General features: G+C 41.1%; 1 protein-coding gene across 1 annotated transcript; it reads right to left on the bottom strand.

The window, feature by feature from the left end:
• Window positions 1-3,542: 3,542 nt before the first annotated feature.
• On the bottom strand, window positions 3,543-14,894 carry RNPEPL1 (arginyl aminopeptidase (aminopeptidase B)-like 1). The gene is made up of 10 exons (XM_010572999.1): window positions 14,742-14,894; window positions 13,933-14,084; window positions 13,376-13,492; window positions 11,954-12,189; window positions 9,482-9,595; window positions 8,319-8,431; window positions 7,211-7,319; window positions 5,610-5,837; window positions 5,168-5,310; window positions 3,543-4,493 (listed from the first exon to the last, which is right to left on the bottom strand). The coding sequence occupies exons 1-10, from the start codon at window positions 14,892-14,894 to the stop codon at window positions 4,221-4,223; spliced, it is 1,638 nt and encodes a 545-aa protein (XP_010571301.1). The 3' UTR covers window positions 3,543-4,220.
• Between the last annotated feature and the right edge of the window lie 6,617 nt (window positions 14,895-21,511).

Below are 21,511 nucleotides of genomic sequence, written 5' to 3'. Positions count from 1 at the left end.
CATGCACATAGAGGAGTGAGGGGAAGTGTTCACACAGGCTCAATCATTTAATGCAACCAGCTAGTCTCCCTCCGTATAGAGCGAAAAGCCACCTCTGGAGTATGGAATAGCTTTTCTCTACACTCCTTTAACTATAAAAGAAAAGGTTGCCATGTTCATGTAACACATGCTCTAACAGGTGCCCAAATTACTATTGTAATGAATGAAAAAACAGGATAAATGCACATTATTAATAAAAAATTCTTATTAAGTTGGTGCAGAATACAGAGCAGCATTTGAGGTAATTTTTGAGAAACAGTGTGCAATTTCCACTTTAAAAGGATGCTGAAACATCATGCTCCACCCCAGAGCTAAAGCAATACATGAAGTGTGGAAGACATACCTTGCAGCAAGAGACCAAACAACTCAATCTGTTTTCTTTAAGAATTAACAGGTACTTACATGGGAGAGAGGTTAGTAAAAGTAAGCAGTTTATGTTTCGCAAACAAAGCAGTAGTTTCAAGAGCTTGAAACCAGACAAATCCAAACTAGAAATTAGGTATGCAGTTTTAGGAATGCATGTAATCAAAAGCTAAAACAACTTACCTGGGTCTTCCAGAAATTCAGTATCATTTAGATTGGGTCCTCCCAACAGAAAAATAATTCTATGACTCAGAGGATAGCGGCTTGATAAATCTTACACTGTGATTTCTACTGCAGTTTCATTTATACACAAAGTCTGACATTGTGGTCATAATGACTTTGGGCTTTTATCAATCTATAGTAAAAAGTGTGAAAACAAGTGTCACGTCATTTATAAGTGTTGACTGTATTGTGTTGTTTTATCTTTCGACAAACACAAACAGGGAAAACAGACTGAAGTGTACTTGACCTAAGTGAATTGTGCAGTACATGTGCTTAGTACAGATGTACAGAAGGTCCCGTGTTATCTGAAAAAGGCAACGGCCAAGGTCACTGCAGTGTGAGAATGTGAGAAAATTTTGGTTAAATCAGAATGTTTGGGATGCTTGCTAGAATTGTTCTTGGTTAATGGAGTGCATGGTTAGGATGTTGCAAAGTATCATGACAGCAAAATTACTGATACAAGCTTAACAGAGTAATACGTGTAGCTAACAAGAATTATACTTAACCTATCAATCAATGTGGCTATGAAATGCTAAAAAATTAAATTAGTAACATTCCATTTTATTAAAGGGTTTGGCTCTTCAGAGCTTTTCCACAAGTGATATTTCTAGATCCCATGTCACCCTGCGCAAGGCTGCAATGAAATAAAGTAATTGCTTTCATTTTCAAAATAAAGAAGACAACCCTATCTCTTGGCATCTGCTTAAATAAAACCAATTTGCTGTACTAATCTTACTTTAACAGATCAGAAATGAACGTACCAAAGATAAGCCAAATAAACAGTTTCTATTTAATCTCAGTCTAATTTGCCTGTCAATGGGAAGTCTACTATACAAGCCAAGACAGAAAGTAGCCTGAAGCATTAATTTATTTTGTGTCAACAAAAGGAAGGCTTATCTCCACAAATTTGCTGCCAATTTTTTGTCTCTTCAAAATAAAAATGCACTCCTTGCTCGCAGGAGGAGCACAAGTACCTGAAGAAGGATGCATGGAATACTTGCACCAAATCTTGCTCTGCTTCTGTGTTTCAGAGAACAAGTCTTATGAAAATAGGATCTGATGAGATCTCACAGAGACGAGAACAGAAACACTAACTTAGATCTTATGTACTTTAAGCAGGAAACAGTCCGTTAGCTTCAGCCAGCATTTCCCTGCTCTGATGCATATATATGCAAACACACAGCTGATCTGATGTATTTCACTCAGCTGTAGTAACAACAGATAATATTTACTATTGATTATTTGCTTTTGCCACCTCTCCAACTTCTTGCTGTGCAGCTTTTAAATAGCTTCCAAACTCCCTCTATGCTGCACTCCAAAAAAGGACAAAACAAAGACAATGTACCAAGTTAGCTCTTCCACACATCTATAGCAGGGATGCTGAAAAACTGCCCAAAAGGCTAAACTTGTCACAAAGCTTAGTTTAATTTGACAATCATCATAAGGCATCCATGTAAATTAAAAATTTCCACCAGGGTCACATATATTCTCCCACAACATAAAACGTGTTAAAACGGAGGGCTAGGATTCCAAAAGATGCTAGTGGTTACTGGTCTTGGCCAGGCTGCTGCTGCTGGCAGTGGGGTCCAGGAGACACAGCACCAACAGCGGCAACTCAGGAAGCGGGAAGTCAGCTTGCACAAATCTCTTTCAGTAGAACAACTAATAGAAAGGAAAGAGATTTGTACGGAAAACCTCATTCTCCATCCTTTCTGGGAAAACAAAACAGAACGAAAAAGATAATCCCATTCAAGGAGCAAAGAGCAGAGCTTGGAGTTCTGAAGCCCAACAATGCTGATGGCCCATTTTGAAAACTAATGAAGCACTACAGAGGCCTGAGTTTATTATTGCTTTATCCCAGTTCAGCCCAGGCTAAGGCTACGGTGAAGTCCAAATTAATTTAAAGCCAGAAAATGCAGATCCAGTAACAGCACCTAAGTCCCCATCCACACATGGGTGTAAACAGATACTTTTGGTGAAAAAAAAAAAAATCTCCCAAATTTCCCCTCTTTCTGTGCTATGTAGATCCCCATAGCAGGGCTAAAATTTGCCCCAAAGTATATAAAAGTTTCTCTCTCACATCTCCTTTAGCTGAGCCTCTTACAAATGTTTCATCTTTTATTCAAACTAGTCCTCTATCCTGGTGATACATCAGCTCAGAGATGCTTTGTGGGAGCTCACTGAGAGGCACACAGGTACCCACATGTTAAGAAGAATGTGGCACAGAGTCTAAGAACCATCACCTGTACTCTGTAATACCCAATGGTGCTTTGCCTTCAGCTTCCTGAGACCAAATGGCACAGATGGAAGAGAGAGTCACCCCATCTTGCATGCCTGGCCAGTGATCAAGAGAAATAGCAGGCTGTGTAAATGAAATGGCATCTTACCACCACCATAAGTCAGAAAACAGACTCAGGTAAAGCTGGGCTTAAAAGTTTCACATCAAGAAAGAGGGTGCTTCCCTCAGACTATCGTATGACAGGACAACTGTTATTCAGGCAAACATTATTCAAGGCAGTAAAATTTTAGCATGGGTATCTCCATGGTTGACTTACAGGCCAAACATATGCTAGGGATCTTTAAAAAAATTAAATTAAAGGTCCTGTTAATTCTTCCAAAAGGACAGAATAGAAGACACACAGTGCATCTAACAAACACACGTGCTACACATCCTAACACACTAACAAAGGCTGCAGCTAGACTTGTCAAAACAGTTAAAAAGATTTAGGCATCCAGCTAGTACCAGAATTGATGGCATTTGGGCACCTAAATTTAACTTTTTTGAAAATTCGAGCCTACACATTTCTTTATTGCTTGTCCCATTGAGTGCAAAGGGAAAACTGAGGGTAGGGTTAACTACAGAAGGATTTCAAATCCATCATAAGGTTTCCCTGTTCTTTTATATATATATTTATATATATAAAAAGCATTATTATTATTTAGCCACCTGGGGGCAGGGGGGAACAGGAGCTATTTAAAATTAGTTTCTTAATTACTTAAGCATTAGTCCCCTACCTCCCAAATCACAATACCTCTGTCACAGTAAGGAGCATAACATGAAAACCTGTTTGCTGCCACTGACAATTCCTGAGTCACTCCTTTGCAGAACTTCAGCCCAAATATCAGGATAATGGCAGCTTGACACATATACACTCCCCAGCAACGTACACACAGCAAGTAGGACATGCCTCAGTGGCCTCAGACAAAAAGAGGGAAAAAAAAAAAGAAAAGAGGGAAAAAAAAAAAGAAAAGAAAAAAACCAAAACAAACCATCAACCAACAAACTTGGAGAAACCATGCAGAAGAGCCTCAGGAAAGGGAACTACCCACTTTCCATGGAGAAGCAACTGCCCAGGAGTCCCCGCCCAGTATAAACTGAATCAAAATATCCATCCTACAGCTGAAGGAGATCTCTGAAATCTGGCAGTGTCACACGCTGGATACTTGAAGGCACATTTGCTTTGTGTTTTGGGAGAGAAATCCAGTTACAACAACACACTGCAGCTGCAGGGCTGAGGGCAAGGAGGCAACACTTGGTATCCTTCCTCTGTTCCTGTCCCCATTTTCAAGCTTCATGGCTGGCATGAGCTGGTGATCTAAGCAGACACATTAACATCCCTGAGTGAAATGGCACCATTTGTGGCCTCTGAGACTTTGTCCTCAAGCACCATTGCTGGTGTGTCTGTAGTGACTGCTGTAGTGTCTATGGCAGGAAGTGGATTCAAGCCCTGTGATAAGATCTGTTGGATGGTTTTCCGCAAATTGGGGTGCAGCTGGTTTTGGGTCTGGTAAAAAATTTCTAAGGCAAAAGACTTGAGGGTGCCAGTGCAAAGGTCCTCATAAAGTGGAATTGTGTACATCCGAGACATCTGCAAAAAAGGAAAACTGGATAATATCAGTTCAATAAAAGTCAAGAAGTTCAGCTCTTCTACAGCTACACTCCAACAGCCTTGAATGACTTCAGACTGGAGACAAGCAATACATTTCTTCAAAAGACATCTGAGTCTATTCTAAATAAGCTTAATGCAAAGAATTTTATGAATGATAATAAAAAAGCATTTGCTCTCTAAGACTGAGCTAATTCCACAAATAACAGAACTATTTTTAAAAGGGAGGAGGCCACAGCGAACACATGCATTAACCTTTTGCTCCTGCACAATAAAAACTACTGAAAGGAATTCAATGAGCCCTAGCCTTGTTTGAAGTGCAAATATTCAAACAATCACATGATTTAGTAGTGTGAAAATTTCTGGTCTCGAAAAGCCAGGGCTGCTACAAAGCAACACAAAAAACACACTGGGCAGAGCTGGGACAAGGGTATTGAGTTAGGCTTAGAAAAGCAGAGATTATCTGTAGGCACTTCAAATTACATCTGCCCATTCCTCCCCACCCGCTAGCAGGTGAGCCATGCTCAGCCCCTTCGCAACACACCTGGTCTACACTTGGCCAGGAAGCAGAAGTTCCAAGGTCTTTCACGTCGCATGTCTCATGCACATGTCTCATGCACTGAGAGGTGCAGTGATTTTAATCCAGCAGTTAGTACCTGGTTTTCCAAGAAGCGACGGACTTTGTAAAGGTCTGGATAATAGTCATTTCGGACTACAATCTGCAACCAGCGGATACGGATTTCTGCATTCATGGAGTCCAGCTGAGAGGAGTAACATTCCGAAAGCTTTTTTATCACCTCTGAAGAGAGCACATACACAAAGAACTATGACCTATTTTGTCGAGTTTGAGGGTCATCAGAGATTAACGAATCATAAAATCACAAAATCATACAATGCTTTGAGTTGGAAAGGACTTTTGAAGATCATCTAGTTCAAACCCCTTGCCATGGGCAGGTACATTTTTCACTAGATCAGGTTGCTCAAAGCCCCATCCAACCTGACTTTATGTTAATGATAAGGTCAACAAGGGGTAGGGCTCTTTAGAAATCAATTATTTATTCCAGGAATACTTTTCTACAATCCTGACAGAGTACTCACCATGTGGCAGCGGTGACCCATCCAGCAATCTGTCCAAGAAAAGCACGGTTTGGAACGTTCTCCATTTAGTGAGGTCAACACTGCTGGCAGCAGCAACAGAGTCCAGAGGCTCTGTGGTCCAGAGTTTGAAGAGCATCTCCACTGGTCTGGTCAGACTGGATCCCTGAGATAAGTCTGGCTCAGCTAACGGAGGTCCTGTAGCATTGAGCCAACGTTCAAACTCCAGTCCTGGAATGAGGAGCACCAAAAATGTCGAGCGGGAGTCTCTGCAGGTGGCTTGGCTGCCTCAAGGTTCAGGACTGCTTCTAGCACAGTTAAAAGAGGTTCTAACAATAGCAAATCAGACCAACCTATAGTTACAGCGACATAACCCCTCCAAATTTAACCATGAGTTTTCTGGAGCTCAACATTACAGTAAATACAAAAAACACACATGCTCTTAAGGCAGCCAGGCTAACAAGTATCTATGGTCAAACTGTTCTAATATAAGATTTTTTTGTGTGTGTGCATTTCTCTTTCTCAGAATTTTGAGGAAGACTGAAGAATATGGGGAAAACACGCTTCATAAAAAAAAAAGTGAGAGGGCTGACTAAACTCCTCCTACACACCAGCAAAACCAAGCAATTTATTTATTCAATCAATAACTTAAAAAAAAGAAGTTTCTCCACAAGCGGCAGAGCTAGCAGAGCCAGCAGAGCCTAGTTTCCAACAGAGCTCTTCCCCTTGACCCTCTACCACCTCAGCACTTTCCTAACCCTTGGCAATACTTCCCATTCCACACCATCTACCCTAAAACTCCTCTCTCCTGCATCCCCTGAGTATTAGCCAGGCAAAAGTTAGCACGTGCTGTGGTTAACTCATTAGCCAACCAGTGGGCCAAATAAAACATAGAACTACTGATCTCATGCTGCAGTTTTTCCCACAGTAGGCTTACTTATCCACATCTCTCCACAGGCAGTTTCCACAAAGCCTGTAGGAACCTAGTATCCTTAAGTACTCCACTGCCAGTCTGGTTTAAACTGACGGATGGGTTCAATAATTACTTGCAAGAATGGATACATGGCAGGATAACGTTAGTGTCATTCCTTTAAGCAAGTCGGCTAGTAGTAAGCACCTAGTAGATTACAGACCTTTCATAAATCCACCAACAGCTATAAATAGGGGATATAAGGGAGAGTGAAACATTATGGAAGAGATTTTATGTGCATGGATAGGTCCTTGGGAAAAGTCACAGTTCTCAAAGCATGTTTTCTGTAATTAAAATAGATGAAATTTCAAAGTGTGTTCACCTTTTCCTTGCATTTGAGCATGTGTAAATCTCACATGCACTGATCATTCTGTCTGCAGTGTGAAAGATGAGTTAATGAGAAAGTTAACTGAGGGCTACTCAGCTAATTAATGCCAAAATTGTCAGCGATTTAAGATATTCTCATTCCCCAACATGGAGGCAGTAACAATAAATCACCACAACCATTTCTATCATGAACATCTGGCTGTTGCCAAAGGGTTTTGTTCATCTTAGCATTTTCTTATGCATCCTCCAAGCCAAGCACAAAACTTATCATCCAGATTTTCTACAGTTAACTAAGTGAATTTCCTACCTGCTTTGCTCTCAACACATTGCTCTTTCAGCTCTGGAAAAAAATTCAGGAAAGAATCCAGAAGATCTTGAGCCACAACGCTGGTAAACTTGTACTTCTCAATGTAGGCCTGAAACAGTAAAAAGGATAAGTTATGATTAGGAGGGAGACAGCTTCTTTTCAATGTAGAACCACTGCATGCAATAAAAAAATAAAAATAAAAAAAGATGGAAGACTAAGAACAAATACTTGGAATGTTTCAAAAAAAAAAAAAAAAAAAAGCCACTACCCTCCCCCCCCCAAAAAAACCCCAACCAAAAAACCCAAGAAAAATATTCTCCCTCCTCCTCCCAGATGATAAAAGCACCATAACAAGAATAAAATTGGGTAGCTGCAAATACACTGGCAGCTAAGTACGGGGCGGGGCGGGGGGGGTTCTGATACAGATCAAAGATACATTAACATATCAAGGTCAGAAAGTCAGAATACAACTGGCCACTGTATTATTCACTGTTAGATTATGGACTAAAGTCATACTTAAAGAACTAAAGAGAAAGACGGAATGGGGGATGGATTGGAAGAGGAGATAAAAAACATGCATGCAGCAAAAAGAAAAAGCAATGGGTTTTGTCACTTTTCAAAAACAAGTCAATAGCTAACATAATTTTCTATAGGTTTTGCGAATGTGCTCCAAGGCACCAAACCTGCCCCAACATAGGAAACCATGCCCTTTGTCACACTGGCTAAAAAACCACAAGCTAATACTTTTCACTAGTGAATGAAGTCACATCGTTCCAGTCACAGACAATCTATACTGGAACAGCTTTCTAATTATTTGGAGCACAGAACAGGAGGTAACAAAAGTATACTATTACTCTGTATTTGGCACATTATAAGCTTAGAATCTGAGACGAAAGAAGAGCATGAGCACATTCACTTAAGAGAAATCTCATAGAAAGAATTATCTAGGTTGACAGACAGGCCCACACTATTCTTCCATCTCAGACACACTCATATTCAACTTTACCCCTATCAATTAGCCAGTGACAAAACCTGAAGGAAAAAAAAAAAAAGCAAAAAAAAAAGCAGCTCTAAATCTCAAAGGAAACACATGCTTATTCACACTCACTCTTAGGAAAGAGTCAAAGTGTCTTGGGTCACCACAGAGCTGGGACAGGTAGTAAACAAAGCAGTAGCCTTTCTCATAGGTGAAGAGGTTCATTAAATTACTAGGATTTACACCTGAAAGGAGAAGACAACAATGTTATAAGACACTCTAATGAGGACACCAATTTCCAACTCTTCCAAGCACACAGACCCCTTAGAGATCACTGAGTCGAGATGTAGTGACTTAAAATCAAAACAAGCCTATTGTCAGTACATTTAATTTACTGCAGTAAATTAAATGGAAGCAGTCCAAACACACAGACTGGGGGGGGGAATCAATCATTGTAAGCTAAATATTCATTCCCAATGGAACAAGTCACTTCAAATTAGAAGTCACTGAAAACACACCTGGAATTTGAAGACAAATCTTTTTTTTTTTTTTTCCCCAGCACCAAACTCAGGGAATCACCATACCATAAATTTTTAAATATATCAATGTAAGGTAATCACTATTTGTTCCTTTTTTGAGACTTCTAACACATGCTTTTCCATTCCATTTGGTTCCAATATCACCTCCACTTGCATTTTAGGTTGTTTTAAATATCATCTAGATTGAAGAATGCTTCACACCTCCAGTGGTGACCACAGAACTAGAGAACTATCAGTGAAGAAGATACACAATGCTGGAGTGCAGACGTGCATCTGGCTCAGGGGATAACCAACAGCCTCTGCATAGCTCACTCAACAGGAGAGCAAGTACTTATGTTTATCTATATGCTTATGCATACATACATAGCTCTTACATGAACACATAAAAGGAGGAACATTTAATAGCACAGGATTTTATATGATGTTTCCAAATATTTTCATTATAAACTGCTTTATTTTACATATTCAGAAGCTCAAAACCACACAGCTTTCAAGGCAGTTTTTCACACTCTGTTTCTACTCAGGGAGTCTGTTTTGTTCTTAAACAGAACAATATTTACAAAGATGAGTTAGCCAGCTTTGAAGAAAACTTCAAGGCAAGTTTCCTTATTTACTTTTAGACTGGTTTACAAACTAGTATTTCCTTTTTTCTTTCTTTTATAAGGGATATGTAAAAATTAGTCTTTTTGGCCTAAAAGCATTCCAGCATCGATATACAGAAATTTTGTGTACAGCAGCTTCAGCCAAAAGCAATACCTGGCTCCAGTTTAACCTGAAGCTTGCTGACTGGGTTGTCTTCTCCAAGGAGCTTCATCTGTCTGTGGAGGGCATCAAGGCGGAATGCAGTCTCCAAACATGTGAAGGCAGCTCCTAGCCCAGAAAGAAACTTATTAGTTGTGGGAAAGTGACTAGCAAAACCTGACCTGTGCAGAACTAGCACAGGTACAAAATAAAAGCTACTGAAGGTGTAAAAGACACAACAGCAAGACAGAATCACAGTAATGTAATGGTGGAGAAACTTGAGTGCAAAAAATCCTTGCAATTTGTAATGAAAGTCAGAACCTGAAACAGTGCATTTACTCACTCCAATTATGCAGCAGACTGAACCGAAAAACAAAGCAGCATGAAAACTATACTAAAGTTTACATCCTTGACATCATCTTATCAGTTATAGCAAGGTAAGCAGGGCAGCATTGGAATAAGTATTGTACAGGTAATTTTCAAGGAGCAATCAAGTACTACAAAAAAGTAAAGTCACTGGTAGAATAGTAGACACACGATTCCATATTCAGTGCCAAGGATATTACTAAGTGAATGTCACCTCTTGGGTGAAAACAGAAAAGGATTAGATTTAGTTGGTATATTATAGATCCTGTGGATCTTTTTTAAGCTTTATCTAGCATCCTACCCATATTGTGTCATACAGTTTTCACCTTCCACTCATTAGAATTTCTTTTACAGCTGCAACTGGGTAGGCTACTCTTTCTCTTTTAACTGCAGTGTAGAGCATTCCATGCTTTCAAGCCAAACTAGCTGTATTACACTGGCAAGTCAAGAGATCTTTCCTACACCCTTGCAGATGTAAAAAGCTGCGGAAAATAGATTTTCAGATTCAGAAGATACTTAACATCCAGCACTATTAACACTTTATCTTTCTTTGCTAAGTCTTCAATGATAGGGCTTGTTACACAGATATAATCTCAGAGTCTCTACATATATACACAGGAATCAGATATAAGCAAAATGAGAATTAAGAACCAGGATATATTTGGAAGATAGAAGAACCCATACCGGCAGACAAAGGGGTGGATGTGCTTCACAGGGGAAAGCAAGAACCAGGATAGCTAGTGTTAAGGGCAATTACTTCAAGCTACAGGGAGGAGGATTAAGCAAGATCCAAGAGGTGTGGTTGTCAGCGGACTCCAATTTCTGTAAACAATGTCATTACAAAGATGCCTTTTTATTAACAGCAGAAGATACTCCAGAGATGATGTCAGAAATGGCAAGATTCAGATAGGAGATTTATCTTAGAAACAAAATGGAATGCAAAAAGAGCTTACTAAAGAATGGGACAGGGAAAGGCATTTCTTAGTTTACTGAACAATTGCTTCTTGAAACAACCAGTTCTAAATTTCAAGAGACCAGACCAAAATCAGCAAGAAGCTTGTCCTATGTCAGAGGGACAGACTAAGATGGGAGAGAGAACAGGTCAGTATCTTCTGACCTATTCGTACCACTGCCATGTAAAACACAATGTGACTTATAAGAACAGTCCTAACCACTGAGAATTACTCACCATAAAACAGCTTTCAAAGATATATAATATACATTGTAACATCTCCATATATGCTCAGAGCACTTCTTTCCCTAAACTTCACTATCATCAGCTCATCTCCAAAAACAATATACATGAATAAAAACAAAGGCATCCTTCTAAACACTCTCACTGCCAAGATTTCCAGGAATTTTTCCAAGATTGTTTACAGCGGATGCGTGAGAATACACATGGTACAGGCTTTCAAGAACATAACAAGACAAACTAGAGAAGTGTATGTTCCCATTATTCACTTCAACAAAAATCCAATTAAACTGAAAAGCAATAGGAATGATTTACTACTACTATATTCTAAAAACAGTACCATACAATTGACCTGAATTGAAATTCACGGATATAAGCAAAGGCAGGGCTGTACAATTCTTCAGGAAGCCTCAAGCAGATAAACAGACAGCTATGTAGATGTGTAAGTTTGGGTTTTTTCTAAGTGCTATTGCCATCATTCTTTCCAACAGTAGGTAGCTACTGACTGATCAGGATTAGAAAGACACTTGTTCAGACAATAGTTATTTCACAATATAACCATGATAAGATTTCTTACATCTTTCTCTGAAGCTCATCCTCCACTCACCTTGCTCTGACGTATGAACACCTGCCTGGTACCCAACAGTAGTTCCAAAGTTCCTACCAATGCCCTTACAACGCTGTGCTAACACACCTCACTTAAAGCCCCTATTACTGTATCAGGTATTGATTCCACCCAAAGCCAAGACAACATCACACTCTAAGCATCTAAGATGTTCAGTGCAATTTGGGACTGCGTGTGTTCCAGAAATAAAAAAAGAAAACCAGCTCCCTACAGACTTTTGAGCTCCCAAGGCAAATACTCTATGCAGCCAACTCTCAATTATTGGTTAGACATAGCATAAGGAGAAACATTTCTGCATCTATACCGTAGGTCTCAGTGGTGATCCGGCGCTGTGCATATGTGGCTAGCCCCTCACTCAGCCACATCTCCTCCCATGTAGCATTGGTGACTGCATTTCCAAACCAGCTGTGGGCAACTTCATGAATGACGTCAATGATCAAAAACTCATCGCTCTCCAGAATGGAAGAGATGATGAAGGTCAGGCATGGGTTTTCCATGGCAACAATAGGGAAGGATGGAGGAAGAAAAACAATGTCGTATCTAAAATTAGGGAGAGAGAAGAAGGAAGAGAGGAGAAAGGAGACAGGTAAATTACAGCTATTTCATAAGACACATAGTAACTTTTTTTTTCTTTAGAAAAGGCTCTTCTGAGACTTTTTTGTGGCTTCAGGAACAAACTTTCTAGAGCAGTGGTGCCTTATTCTTCTGATCAGGGGATCACAGAGCTTATTCTGTTGGCCAAGGACCTGTGCACTAGACAGGCTTTTCATGTGCAGCACATCCAGCACTTCCCCGAAGCATCACGCTCCCGTCACACACACAAACTCATCACAAGTTGTATATCTAAGAGCCAGAACCACTAAGTTTACTCTACAAACACTACCACATACACAGTGTCGAGACCCCAGAGGCTCCCAGGAAAGAGACACACTGGGAAGCTATCAAATAAATTAATTGATTTGGTGTACCTGCAGTGTCAGCAAAATGACTCTGGTCTGTCTGCTTCAGAACATAACAATACTGTTTGTTTTGTTTTCTAAATTTCTCCAACAATGATCAGTACTAGCACACTGGGCTGTGTTCTCAGATTATTTCAAGCAACATTTTGTACGTTAACACCACCACCACATTCTTCCTGCTTACCTTTAGCAAAGAAATATAGCACGCCTTTGTAAACATTTTCTCCTATCCAAACAATGAAAGCATTCTCTCAAAACATTTTCTTTTAATACATAGACAAGCTTAACTTCAGAAACTATTAATGATGGGTTTAGAGACTAGGACTCTCAATGAGTCTGTACTGAATCAGGTTTTCAGCACCCTCAGACATACCACAATAAAAATACCGTATGTCAAGTACCACATGTAAAAATAAGTAAGATGGATAAATAAAACTGCCATACATTTTAAATGGTGTCTGGCCCAATGTTGGACTTGCATCACAAAACACTACAGTATGAAAAACCTTCACTCCTCAGAGAAGATCCACTGTCTAGAAACCTCCAGTTCTGCCCACCACACCAGGCAAAACACCACTGTGCCTCCATGGTCTTCTCTGCCACTTGCAGAGACAGAACTCCAGAGTTTGCTTCCAACTACTACAGTGCTGCCAGCTGAGAGGCTCATTTGTCCTGCTATTGCTAGCATAGGGAGAAAGCAGGATGATTTCTCAAGATTGTTTTATTTTGTTCCCACTACACATTCCTGGGAGACTTATTAAACTCACCTTCCCCATATATATGGGCCATACAGACTCTCTGCAGCAGTCAACCAGCGCTCAACAATGCCAGAAAGCTTGCTGATGGCTGTTGGCAGCAGGCAAGGCTCTGCCCACACTCTGCTCCTGTCAGAAAACAGAAAACATCAGGTGATACTTCAGCAAACTGAATTATCTCTTAAAAAAAAAAAAATAGCCTGACTTCTCACCACATTTCCATGTATGGTAATAGTGCTAAGAGGTCTCACAACAGACTCAGGCCTTCTTTAGGCTAACACTCTATGGATACATGGCAAGAGATAATCAAAGATCCCTTAAATAAGGCAATGAGACAAGTAGCTGTGATGACTACAGGGGACAATAGCAACATTTATGAAAGAATAAAATATCTTTGCCAGTGCAGTGCCATGAATTTCTTTACACGCAACTAAACCTCAAATTCTCTGAATGCTCACAGCACATGGTCCCAACTGTTCCTTTATCAATGACTCAACGTATTTTCTACTTACAACATGAAGCACTGTAGAGAGACACAAAAAGCAGAACCAACTCACTGCAAATCTTACCTTGGACCTATGTCTGCATGTATAAGGTCTCCTGCCACCAGGGCCACTAGGTAGGCAGGAACTGGATATTCCATATAAAATTGATATACACCTTCCTCTTCTAAATAGGTACTTTGGGTGGCACTCATCAACACCTGTATGCCTGCTGGAGCCTGGAAGACCAACACACTAGATGATCACAGCTGAATTACTACACCACTGATCTCTCTGGTTTTGTTCATCTATGCTTGAGGATGTACATTAAAATCAATCATTTAGATAACACAAAATTTAAGATTTCTGTGAGGTTTGTATACCATAATCTACCCAGTCCGTGAAAACATACCAACCAAAAACATTACTCCTCCTATATTGCATGGGTTTTTATGCCAGCTGCCCCAAAAGTGCCCACATATCAAATTATTCACCTACACAAAATGCAAAATTATTTGATGCTGCTTTCATAAAACTTTGGTTTTTTCCTTTCAAGAACTGATAAAATACAGTTGAGTATTATCATCAATAACCACTACTGGAAGTGACCAGCCAAATTCTCTCTCTCTTTTGTGTTATCCATTTCATGGTTACCCTTTCAGTGTTGAGTACAGGTAAGGCAAGAGCCAAGTGTGATCAGTAACAGAGCTGCCTTTGGGACAGTGCCCTGATTCTGGCCCAAGAACCAGAATGGGATCTAAAAACTCCAGTATTTTTTATAACGCTGTCACAATTAATATTTAATATCATATGTACATACACAATGTAACTATGCTTTCACAAGTTAACAGCAGCTCAGTGCTCCATGATCCATTTATAGCCATTCGGTCACTTACCTTGACAGTAGCTGAATAGGTACATTTCACTGCTGGTGTGTCAAAGCAGGGGAAGAAAGACCGATTACACACTGAGTGGCCCTGCGTGAAGACAAATGGCTTGGCATTGCCATACGTCAGTTCTGGATCCAGCCACCAGATCTGTTGAAACATGATGTGAAGAAGAGGTGAGGGAAAAGGACAAAACCACAAGGATGAACTGCCAAAAACCAAAACCTGAAATCAAGAGGATTGTGGAGGAGAAGGAACACCTCAGCTGCTTGGCTCCCCAGATGAATACCTGGCACAGGGCACATTTTCATTTCTAACAATACATCTTCCTACTCCTGTTTATTTGCCATGACTACTCGGAGTAATTCCTTACTGTCTGAACACTAAGTGGTGCCACACAACATAGTGTCTTCCAGCCACTCACTATTTTTGTGGTATCCATTTGCCTGGTTAAAAACAACTCCCTAACAAACATCCACGCAACCTTCTTCTCAGAGGGAGTACTCTGAATATCTTCGTGTTTCTAATTCAACATGAACAGGAGTAGTAGGGGTCAGGTAACGCAAGCTGAAAAAAAAACCCAAACCAAACAAACCCAAACTCACAAACCAAAAAACCCTGAGGCTGAACAGCGTACACAACCTTATCTCTGACCCTGACACTGCCCTGCTGGCTGAAGCATCAAACATTTTGACACTATGCAAAAAAGTCAGTATATGTAAGAAACATCTGGTCAATGACACTAGAGGCCTCTTTTTACAGAGCGAATAAGGAGATTCTGGGTGGTCACACAAAAAAAAAAACAACAAAAACACACCAAACCAAAAAACCCCACACCACTGAGCATGTCAATTTTCAGTATCAAACAGCAAATAAATCATGAATCAGACCCTCAGCAAATAATTAGAACAGATTAAGAATAATATGAAAAATTGCGGTTATTTGCCTTTTTGGTTTTCTGTTTCAAATGCAATGTTTATGCTTTCACATGCTCCCTGCCTCCAACTTTGGAACGTAAGAGCAATTTTAAATAAGGATTTTCTTGTAATCCTAGAACTCTGGAGCTGAACTTTTATGGAAAATATCAAATATTGTGAAACTTGCAATAAAGTTAGAACCACTGGAAGTCTTGGGAACAGTCAAGCGCAAGGAATAAAACTTCTGAGTCTGCTGAATTCTTAGATCAAAGCAACCAATAAATCTGAATTCAGGGAATAGCAGTTAGTGCAGACACTAGTTCATTTCTGGTCCTCAAGAGAAAGCAATGAAATACTTACAGAAGAGAAGCCTGGGTACTATGTCTGCTCTCATTTTAACAACATACTACAATTCTGTCTCCTAGTTAACCTCTGTGTTCTGGAAGTCAAAGTTTTCTCTCTCCCCCTCTGTCCTATAAGGTTACTTCTTGTTATCTTCTTCCCTTGCCTTCAGACCCTTTTCCTCCGATGTCAGTGTGCTCCACTCCCAAATCATTCACTTCAGCAGTACCTCTGGAGATCAGTGAAAGTTAAGGAAAGGAAACACACTGTCAGCAGCTTTCAGTTATTCGTATGAGGTTCACGCTTCCACTGGCAAATGCAGTTTTTTCTAGGTGGGAGGCATTACAAAATTAAAAACCTTTATCTAGAAGTAAAATTAATCTCAGAGCAGCATACTTATCTTGAAATTTGTTTTAAGAGTACCCTCTTCTGTTTCAAGTCTGTTGGGCCAGAAGCATGCTTAAAGCATGACTTCTGATGAACCTTGCCTCACTTGCACCACGAGGGCTAAGGCTATGCGACTCTTCAAATCCACATGCTGCATTTCAGCATGCCACTGGCCAAATCCCTAGGTCACAGCCGAGGTGCACTACACAGCTACAGATTTTCACTCCATGGATACCTGCATTTCACAGCAATGAATATCGTCTCTGAGATGTGACATTGTGGAACTGGAGTCAACTATTCCAGAAGGCATTTGGGGACACAGGTCTCATTAAAACCCACAGTTTGAAACTAAGAGCTTCTGCCCAGAACACACATTCACATAAAAATGCAAGTGCTATGTTTTAATCCAGGGTAGTAGTTTTCTAATGATCCAGGAAGGAGGCTCAGAAGTTAAGTTTTTCAAGATCTGCCCCAATGCCAACTTTTAAAAACACTCCTCTGATCAGTGGCTTTGTGCTTGTATCACAAAAAGTCTGACTTACAATCCATATCATTGGCCTTGCTGAAGAGGCTCACCTTCAAAAAGTTCTGTTTCCTTTGCTTTTTGAGAGACAGAAAAGGCTAACAAAGAAAACAGAGATATAAGACACTACCAGACCTCAGTTGCAACACTAGAGTAGGAAGGAAAAAGGGTTGACAGATGATGTCTTTAGAGCAGAGAGATAAGGGGAAGTTCTCCCTGACCAGAGCAGGAAGAAAACATAAGCAGGAAGCAAAGGGGAACTGAGAAGCTGATTCTTGTTTACAAGAAACTCCATAAATTAAGGACAATTTCTTTTCAACCAGTTCCCCTTTATTTGACATTTGGTTGAAGTTAAATGAAGCACCAGCCCCACAGGCCAAGAGGGAAAATATTTGCAGAGGATGAAGTATTTTTTTCCCCTGTTTCCTAATGTCTGCAGCTACATGGCAAGCCTCTGTCTCTCTTTCCAGATGCACTTGGAACAATGATGAAAGTTATCCTGAAACAATATAAATAGATCTGTAATATAAATAGACCAGGCTATGCTGCCGGACAGAGGCAGGACTATGGACTGGGGAAAACGAGTATAAGCAGCATCCCAGAAAGGAGTGCAAGGAGCAGGGTACTGCTGGGGACAGGGAGGTGGAGCAGTACACAGGGACAGAGCAGTATTTGGGGCCATATCATCTACTCTACATCCAAATCCCTCCTGTGCTCCCCTTCAGAAATATACGTGACTCGTCAAATGCTCATCATTCTTATCTAGTTTTTCAAGTATACAGGTGAGCTGTTTCACACATTAAAGCTGTTCTACAATGCATTTCAAGTAAAAAAACCTGCTGCTTGGCTCCTCTGCTGAAGAGAGGCTTTGGGCAGTCCAGGTTCCCCCTGCCCACATACTGCAAAGAAGCTCACATTTTATAAGGCACCTGCCAAAAACATATTTTTTATTGACTTAGATTACAATCTTTTACCCAAATCTGGCAAATGACAATGGCAATTAGCTAAGCCTCTTTCAATTTTAAATCTCTCCATGTTTCTACCTGCATTATTGATGAAGCTCCCGAGAAGAGCTGCAACGCCACAGCTTCCGTTCTAGACAAACAACAAGCCGCTCCATCTGATGACAAAGTAAACTGCACATCTGAGATGCGAAGGATGTGACAAGAGCAAAGCACACCAGGACAAGTCACTCTAGGAGGACTGAGGAATCAGGACAAATCTAATGGAACAACAGGGAAGTTCCCAGCACTGCAAAAAGGGCTGTCCTTTTTGCTGAATCCTGAAAATTAAGAAATGCTATAATTTTTTATACCAGAACATAGAGTGGGGTTTGCATTTAAGGTTGTCATGGAAAGAAAATAGCACTGGCGTTAACATGTGTGCTGCCAAATCAGAGGTGTGACACAGTGGGCAAGAGACAGATGTAGATTTTTCTCTCTAGGGAAGGGGAAAAAAAAAAATCTTATGAACGAGTATTTGTAGGACCAAGAAGTAAGGGGTGAGGGAAAAGAAGGGGAGGAAGAGCACTGTCACTGACACATCTGATCAGCGTGTGCCTTCAGCCCACACCATGAGAGACACACAATATTTATGACAGTCTTGCTTCTGATGCAAACTGGTGATGTACCGAGCATATGGTTTCCTAACAGCGCAGGGAGCTGGAATGCCCTGTGAAAGGCAGATTTAATCTCTCAGCTGTCCCTCAATGTCCATCAAACAACCAAAGATCTTGGCTCCTTCCTCCACAGGAGAAATAATGGGACAGTCAAATAACATATCCAGATGGCTCAAACCAAGTATATCAAGACAACAGGTTTCCAATTTTAAACAGACTACTATCTCCAGTGCTGATCTTACTGCCAACACGTCCATGCAGCACTGTAACAGGAATTTACTGTTTTATAGGTCCCACAAGTATGCTAAGGGTCCCATAGAAAATAAACCCTGACCTAAAAAGATTACATTTAGAGAAAGGTCAAAGAAAACAGAACTTCTAGAAGACAGAGGTCTAACACTGTAAAGTTTGTTCGCTTGCGCAGAGAAAAGGTACTGTGAGGAAATGTACTAGACACGAGTATAGACACAAGTATAAACCAGTTCACCCTTATACACATATGGGTTACTCATCCCTATTAAAATGCAACACTAGGCTGAAAAACAGCAATGACAGATAGCACTACAATAGCACGAAATGACTTTGGATCCAAAAAAAATAGTTCAGCGTGCGAACATGAAGAGCTAGAACAGGTGCTACTCGAGGACAAATATTTTGCCAGCCAAAATCTACAATAGTGAGCGAGGAAACGTGGTACGATTTATGTCAGCGAGCACGCCTGCTTCTACTTTTCAGTATCACTTGAAAAGGGCAGTGCATGCCCCTGACACTGTAACCATCAATAATCTTTTGACGCTAGTCCCTGTAGCTTCATTTCAACTGAAGCAGTACACGCCATTAAAGGTACAGTAAAGGCTTCAAAAGACAGGATGAAGAAAAGCTAGTTCACGTCTGATCCAGGGGAAGCAAGACAAACAACAGAGGGAATGGAAAAAATGCCCTACTCGGCATCCTCAAGTATGTAACATTCACCCTGGATTGTGTGCAAGGCCAAGGAGGCAACGTGTTAACGCAAGGTGAGACTAATGAAGATCACATCAATCAGTGCCCTGCGCCTTCCAGCGGTTTTCAGATCATTTCTAAAGCCGAGTCTCAGATCAGTATTCCATTACATCTGAGATCATTTCTCCATAAACACAGCAGGACAGTCTGCCCCTTCAGCAACAGGGCTGGCAAAACCCAGCAGAAAGCACAGGCTAGCCTAAAATAAAACAATTTATTCGAGAGGAGTAAAGTATGCTACCGTGTACTTTGAGAGGTATGGCTCAGCCAGACTGAGAATGATTATAGAGCACGGAGCAACACCAAATTAGCTTTCAAGCCTTCCCACCATAGAGTAGACGAAAGAGGTTTCTCCATAGAATCTTGAAAAAACAAAGAACACAATCTTCTGAACCCACTGTGGGCCCTGAAAGACATCACCCATATACCTCTTCAGTGCAGAAAAGCTTCAGCAGAGTATTGTACAAGGAAATAGTAAAACCAGGAGTTCCATAAGTGAAAAGGAACAATATCCTCACTTACAAGTAGATCTGAAATTTTAAAGTGCCAGAATTTCACCTCATTTTTGCACTTTTAGGGAAGGACCAGCATGTTAAAAAGTCACTATCTAACAAAAGGAAACTTCTGTCAATAAAAGCCTTCACTTCACGTGAAACTCACTATTCCAAGTGAGCCAATATATTAAGACTATCCAGATCATTCTGAGGATGAAGTTATTTTTGTGAGCTTCAACATAGTATTAAAATGAGACAGAAAAAGATCCAGCAAACTCATTCTACTCAGCAACACTTTCATAATGAAAGGCTTAGTATGTACTTGCTATTAGGTTATTTTGCATGAAACCTTACGTTCAAAGCCTGCTCTTGTTGAATATGTTATAATAGTCGAATAGATGCGCACATTTACTGGTTTTGACCAATGCAACAGCAATACCAAACCAGCAGGCTGAGAGTCAATTCCATTAGGCAAGACAGAGACATCAAAGTTGCAAGACTCTCAAAAAAACATTCCTTTTGCAAATAGATTCAAGAACCACATGATGAAAATCACGTTAGTTCAGTTCCCAACCTGAAGGGGCTATACAGTGACAAAAAGAACTAATGTTGCAGCGATAACTTTATATTTTCACTGTCATAAGTTCTTAAAAACACAAGATCTGCTAGACAGCATCTAAAAGGCCAGGAATAAAGTGCATCTAAATACCAGGGGTTTAAAAGAAGTGACAGAATTTTAAAGCATCTCACTGCTGAAGAAGGCTAATTCACACAGACACAAGAGCACCTCCCATAGCTGCATCGAAATGTGTGTATTGGGCCATTTCTCATCCCTTTTTCCAGCAGGTAACTTGTAGGAATACGTGGAATCTCACTCCGCTCTTCTCAAAGCTCCTGACCACGGCTCGCTGGAACGTCAACCTAGGTGCGCAAAGGCCTGATTTGGTAAGCACCTGGCAAAACCCACAGGGAAGCTCCTGTATTTGCCGATTATGTAACTTGTCCCGAAGAATTCGGTCGAGGCAGGAGTTTTCAAATTTTCACGCTCCTCGCCAACAACCGCGATGCCCTTAAAGGACGAAAAACTTTAAAACGACTGCCGTGGTGGGGGGGGTGAATAGCCTTGGGGGCCCGGGCGACGGGGAAAGGAAGGAGGGCGGCTGGGTGGGCGTACGAGCATCACTGCCGAGCGCGGCGTGGGACCGCGCAGGGCTCGGTGGCAGCGGGCAGGGGACCGGCACCGCCGGGGACCGATGCCGCTGACAAGCGGGCAGGCGGCTGTCAGGCCAGGAGGGAAGAGGCAGCGGAGGGACGGCGACACAAAAGGAGGAGCCGAGAGTGAAAAACACCTCCCGCTGCCTTCGCCGCGGGGCCAGGGCGCTTCCCCGACGGCCGATGACGGGAGGAGGGAAAAACATGAGAAAGGCGCGGGTGGCACGGGAGGGCACCGCCAGCCGCCCCGGGACGCGGTCTCCCGTTTTGCCGTCCCCATCTCC

The sequence above is a fragment of the Haliaeetus leucocephalus genome, unplaced genomic scaffold, assembly GCF_000737465.1.
Source record: "Haliaeetus leucocephalus isolate CR32 unplaced genomic scaffold, Haliaeetus_leucocephalus-4.0 Scaffold362, whole genome shotgun sequence".
Lineage (NCBI taxonomy): Eukaryota > Metazoa > Chordata > Aves > Accipitriformes > Accipitridae > Haliaeetus > Haliaeetus leucocephalus.
This window is presented reverse-complemented; position numbering and strand designations above follow the sequence as displayed.

Bases quoted from the DNA above. Each gene is read 5' to 3' on its own strand.
- RNPEPL1 (XM_010572999.1), bottom strand. From the start codon at position 14,894: ATGTTTCAACAGATCTGGTGGCTGGATCCAGAACTGACGTATGGCAAT. The intron at 12,190-13,375 runs GTGAGTTTAATA...CCCTAATTTTAG, and splicing joins GGCCCATATATATGGGGAAG to ATACGACATTGTTTTTCTTC. The intron at 5,311-5,609 runs GTGAGTACTCTG...TGCTCTCTTCAG, and splicing joins TGGGTCACCGCTGCCACATG to AGGTGATAAAAAAGCTTTCG.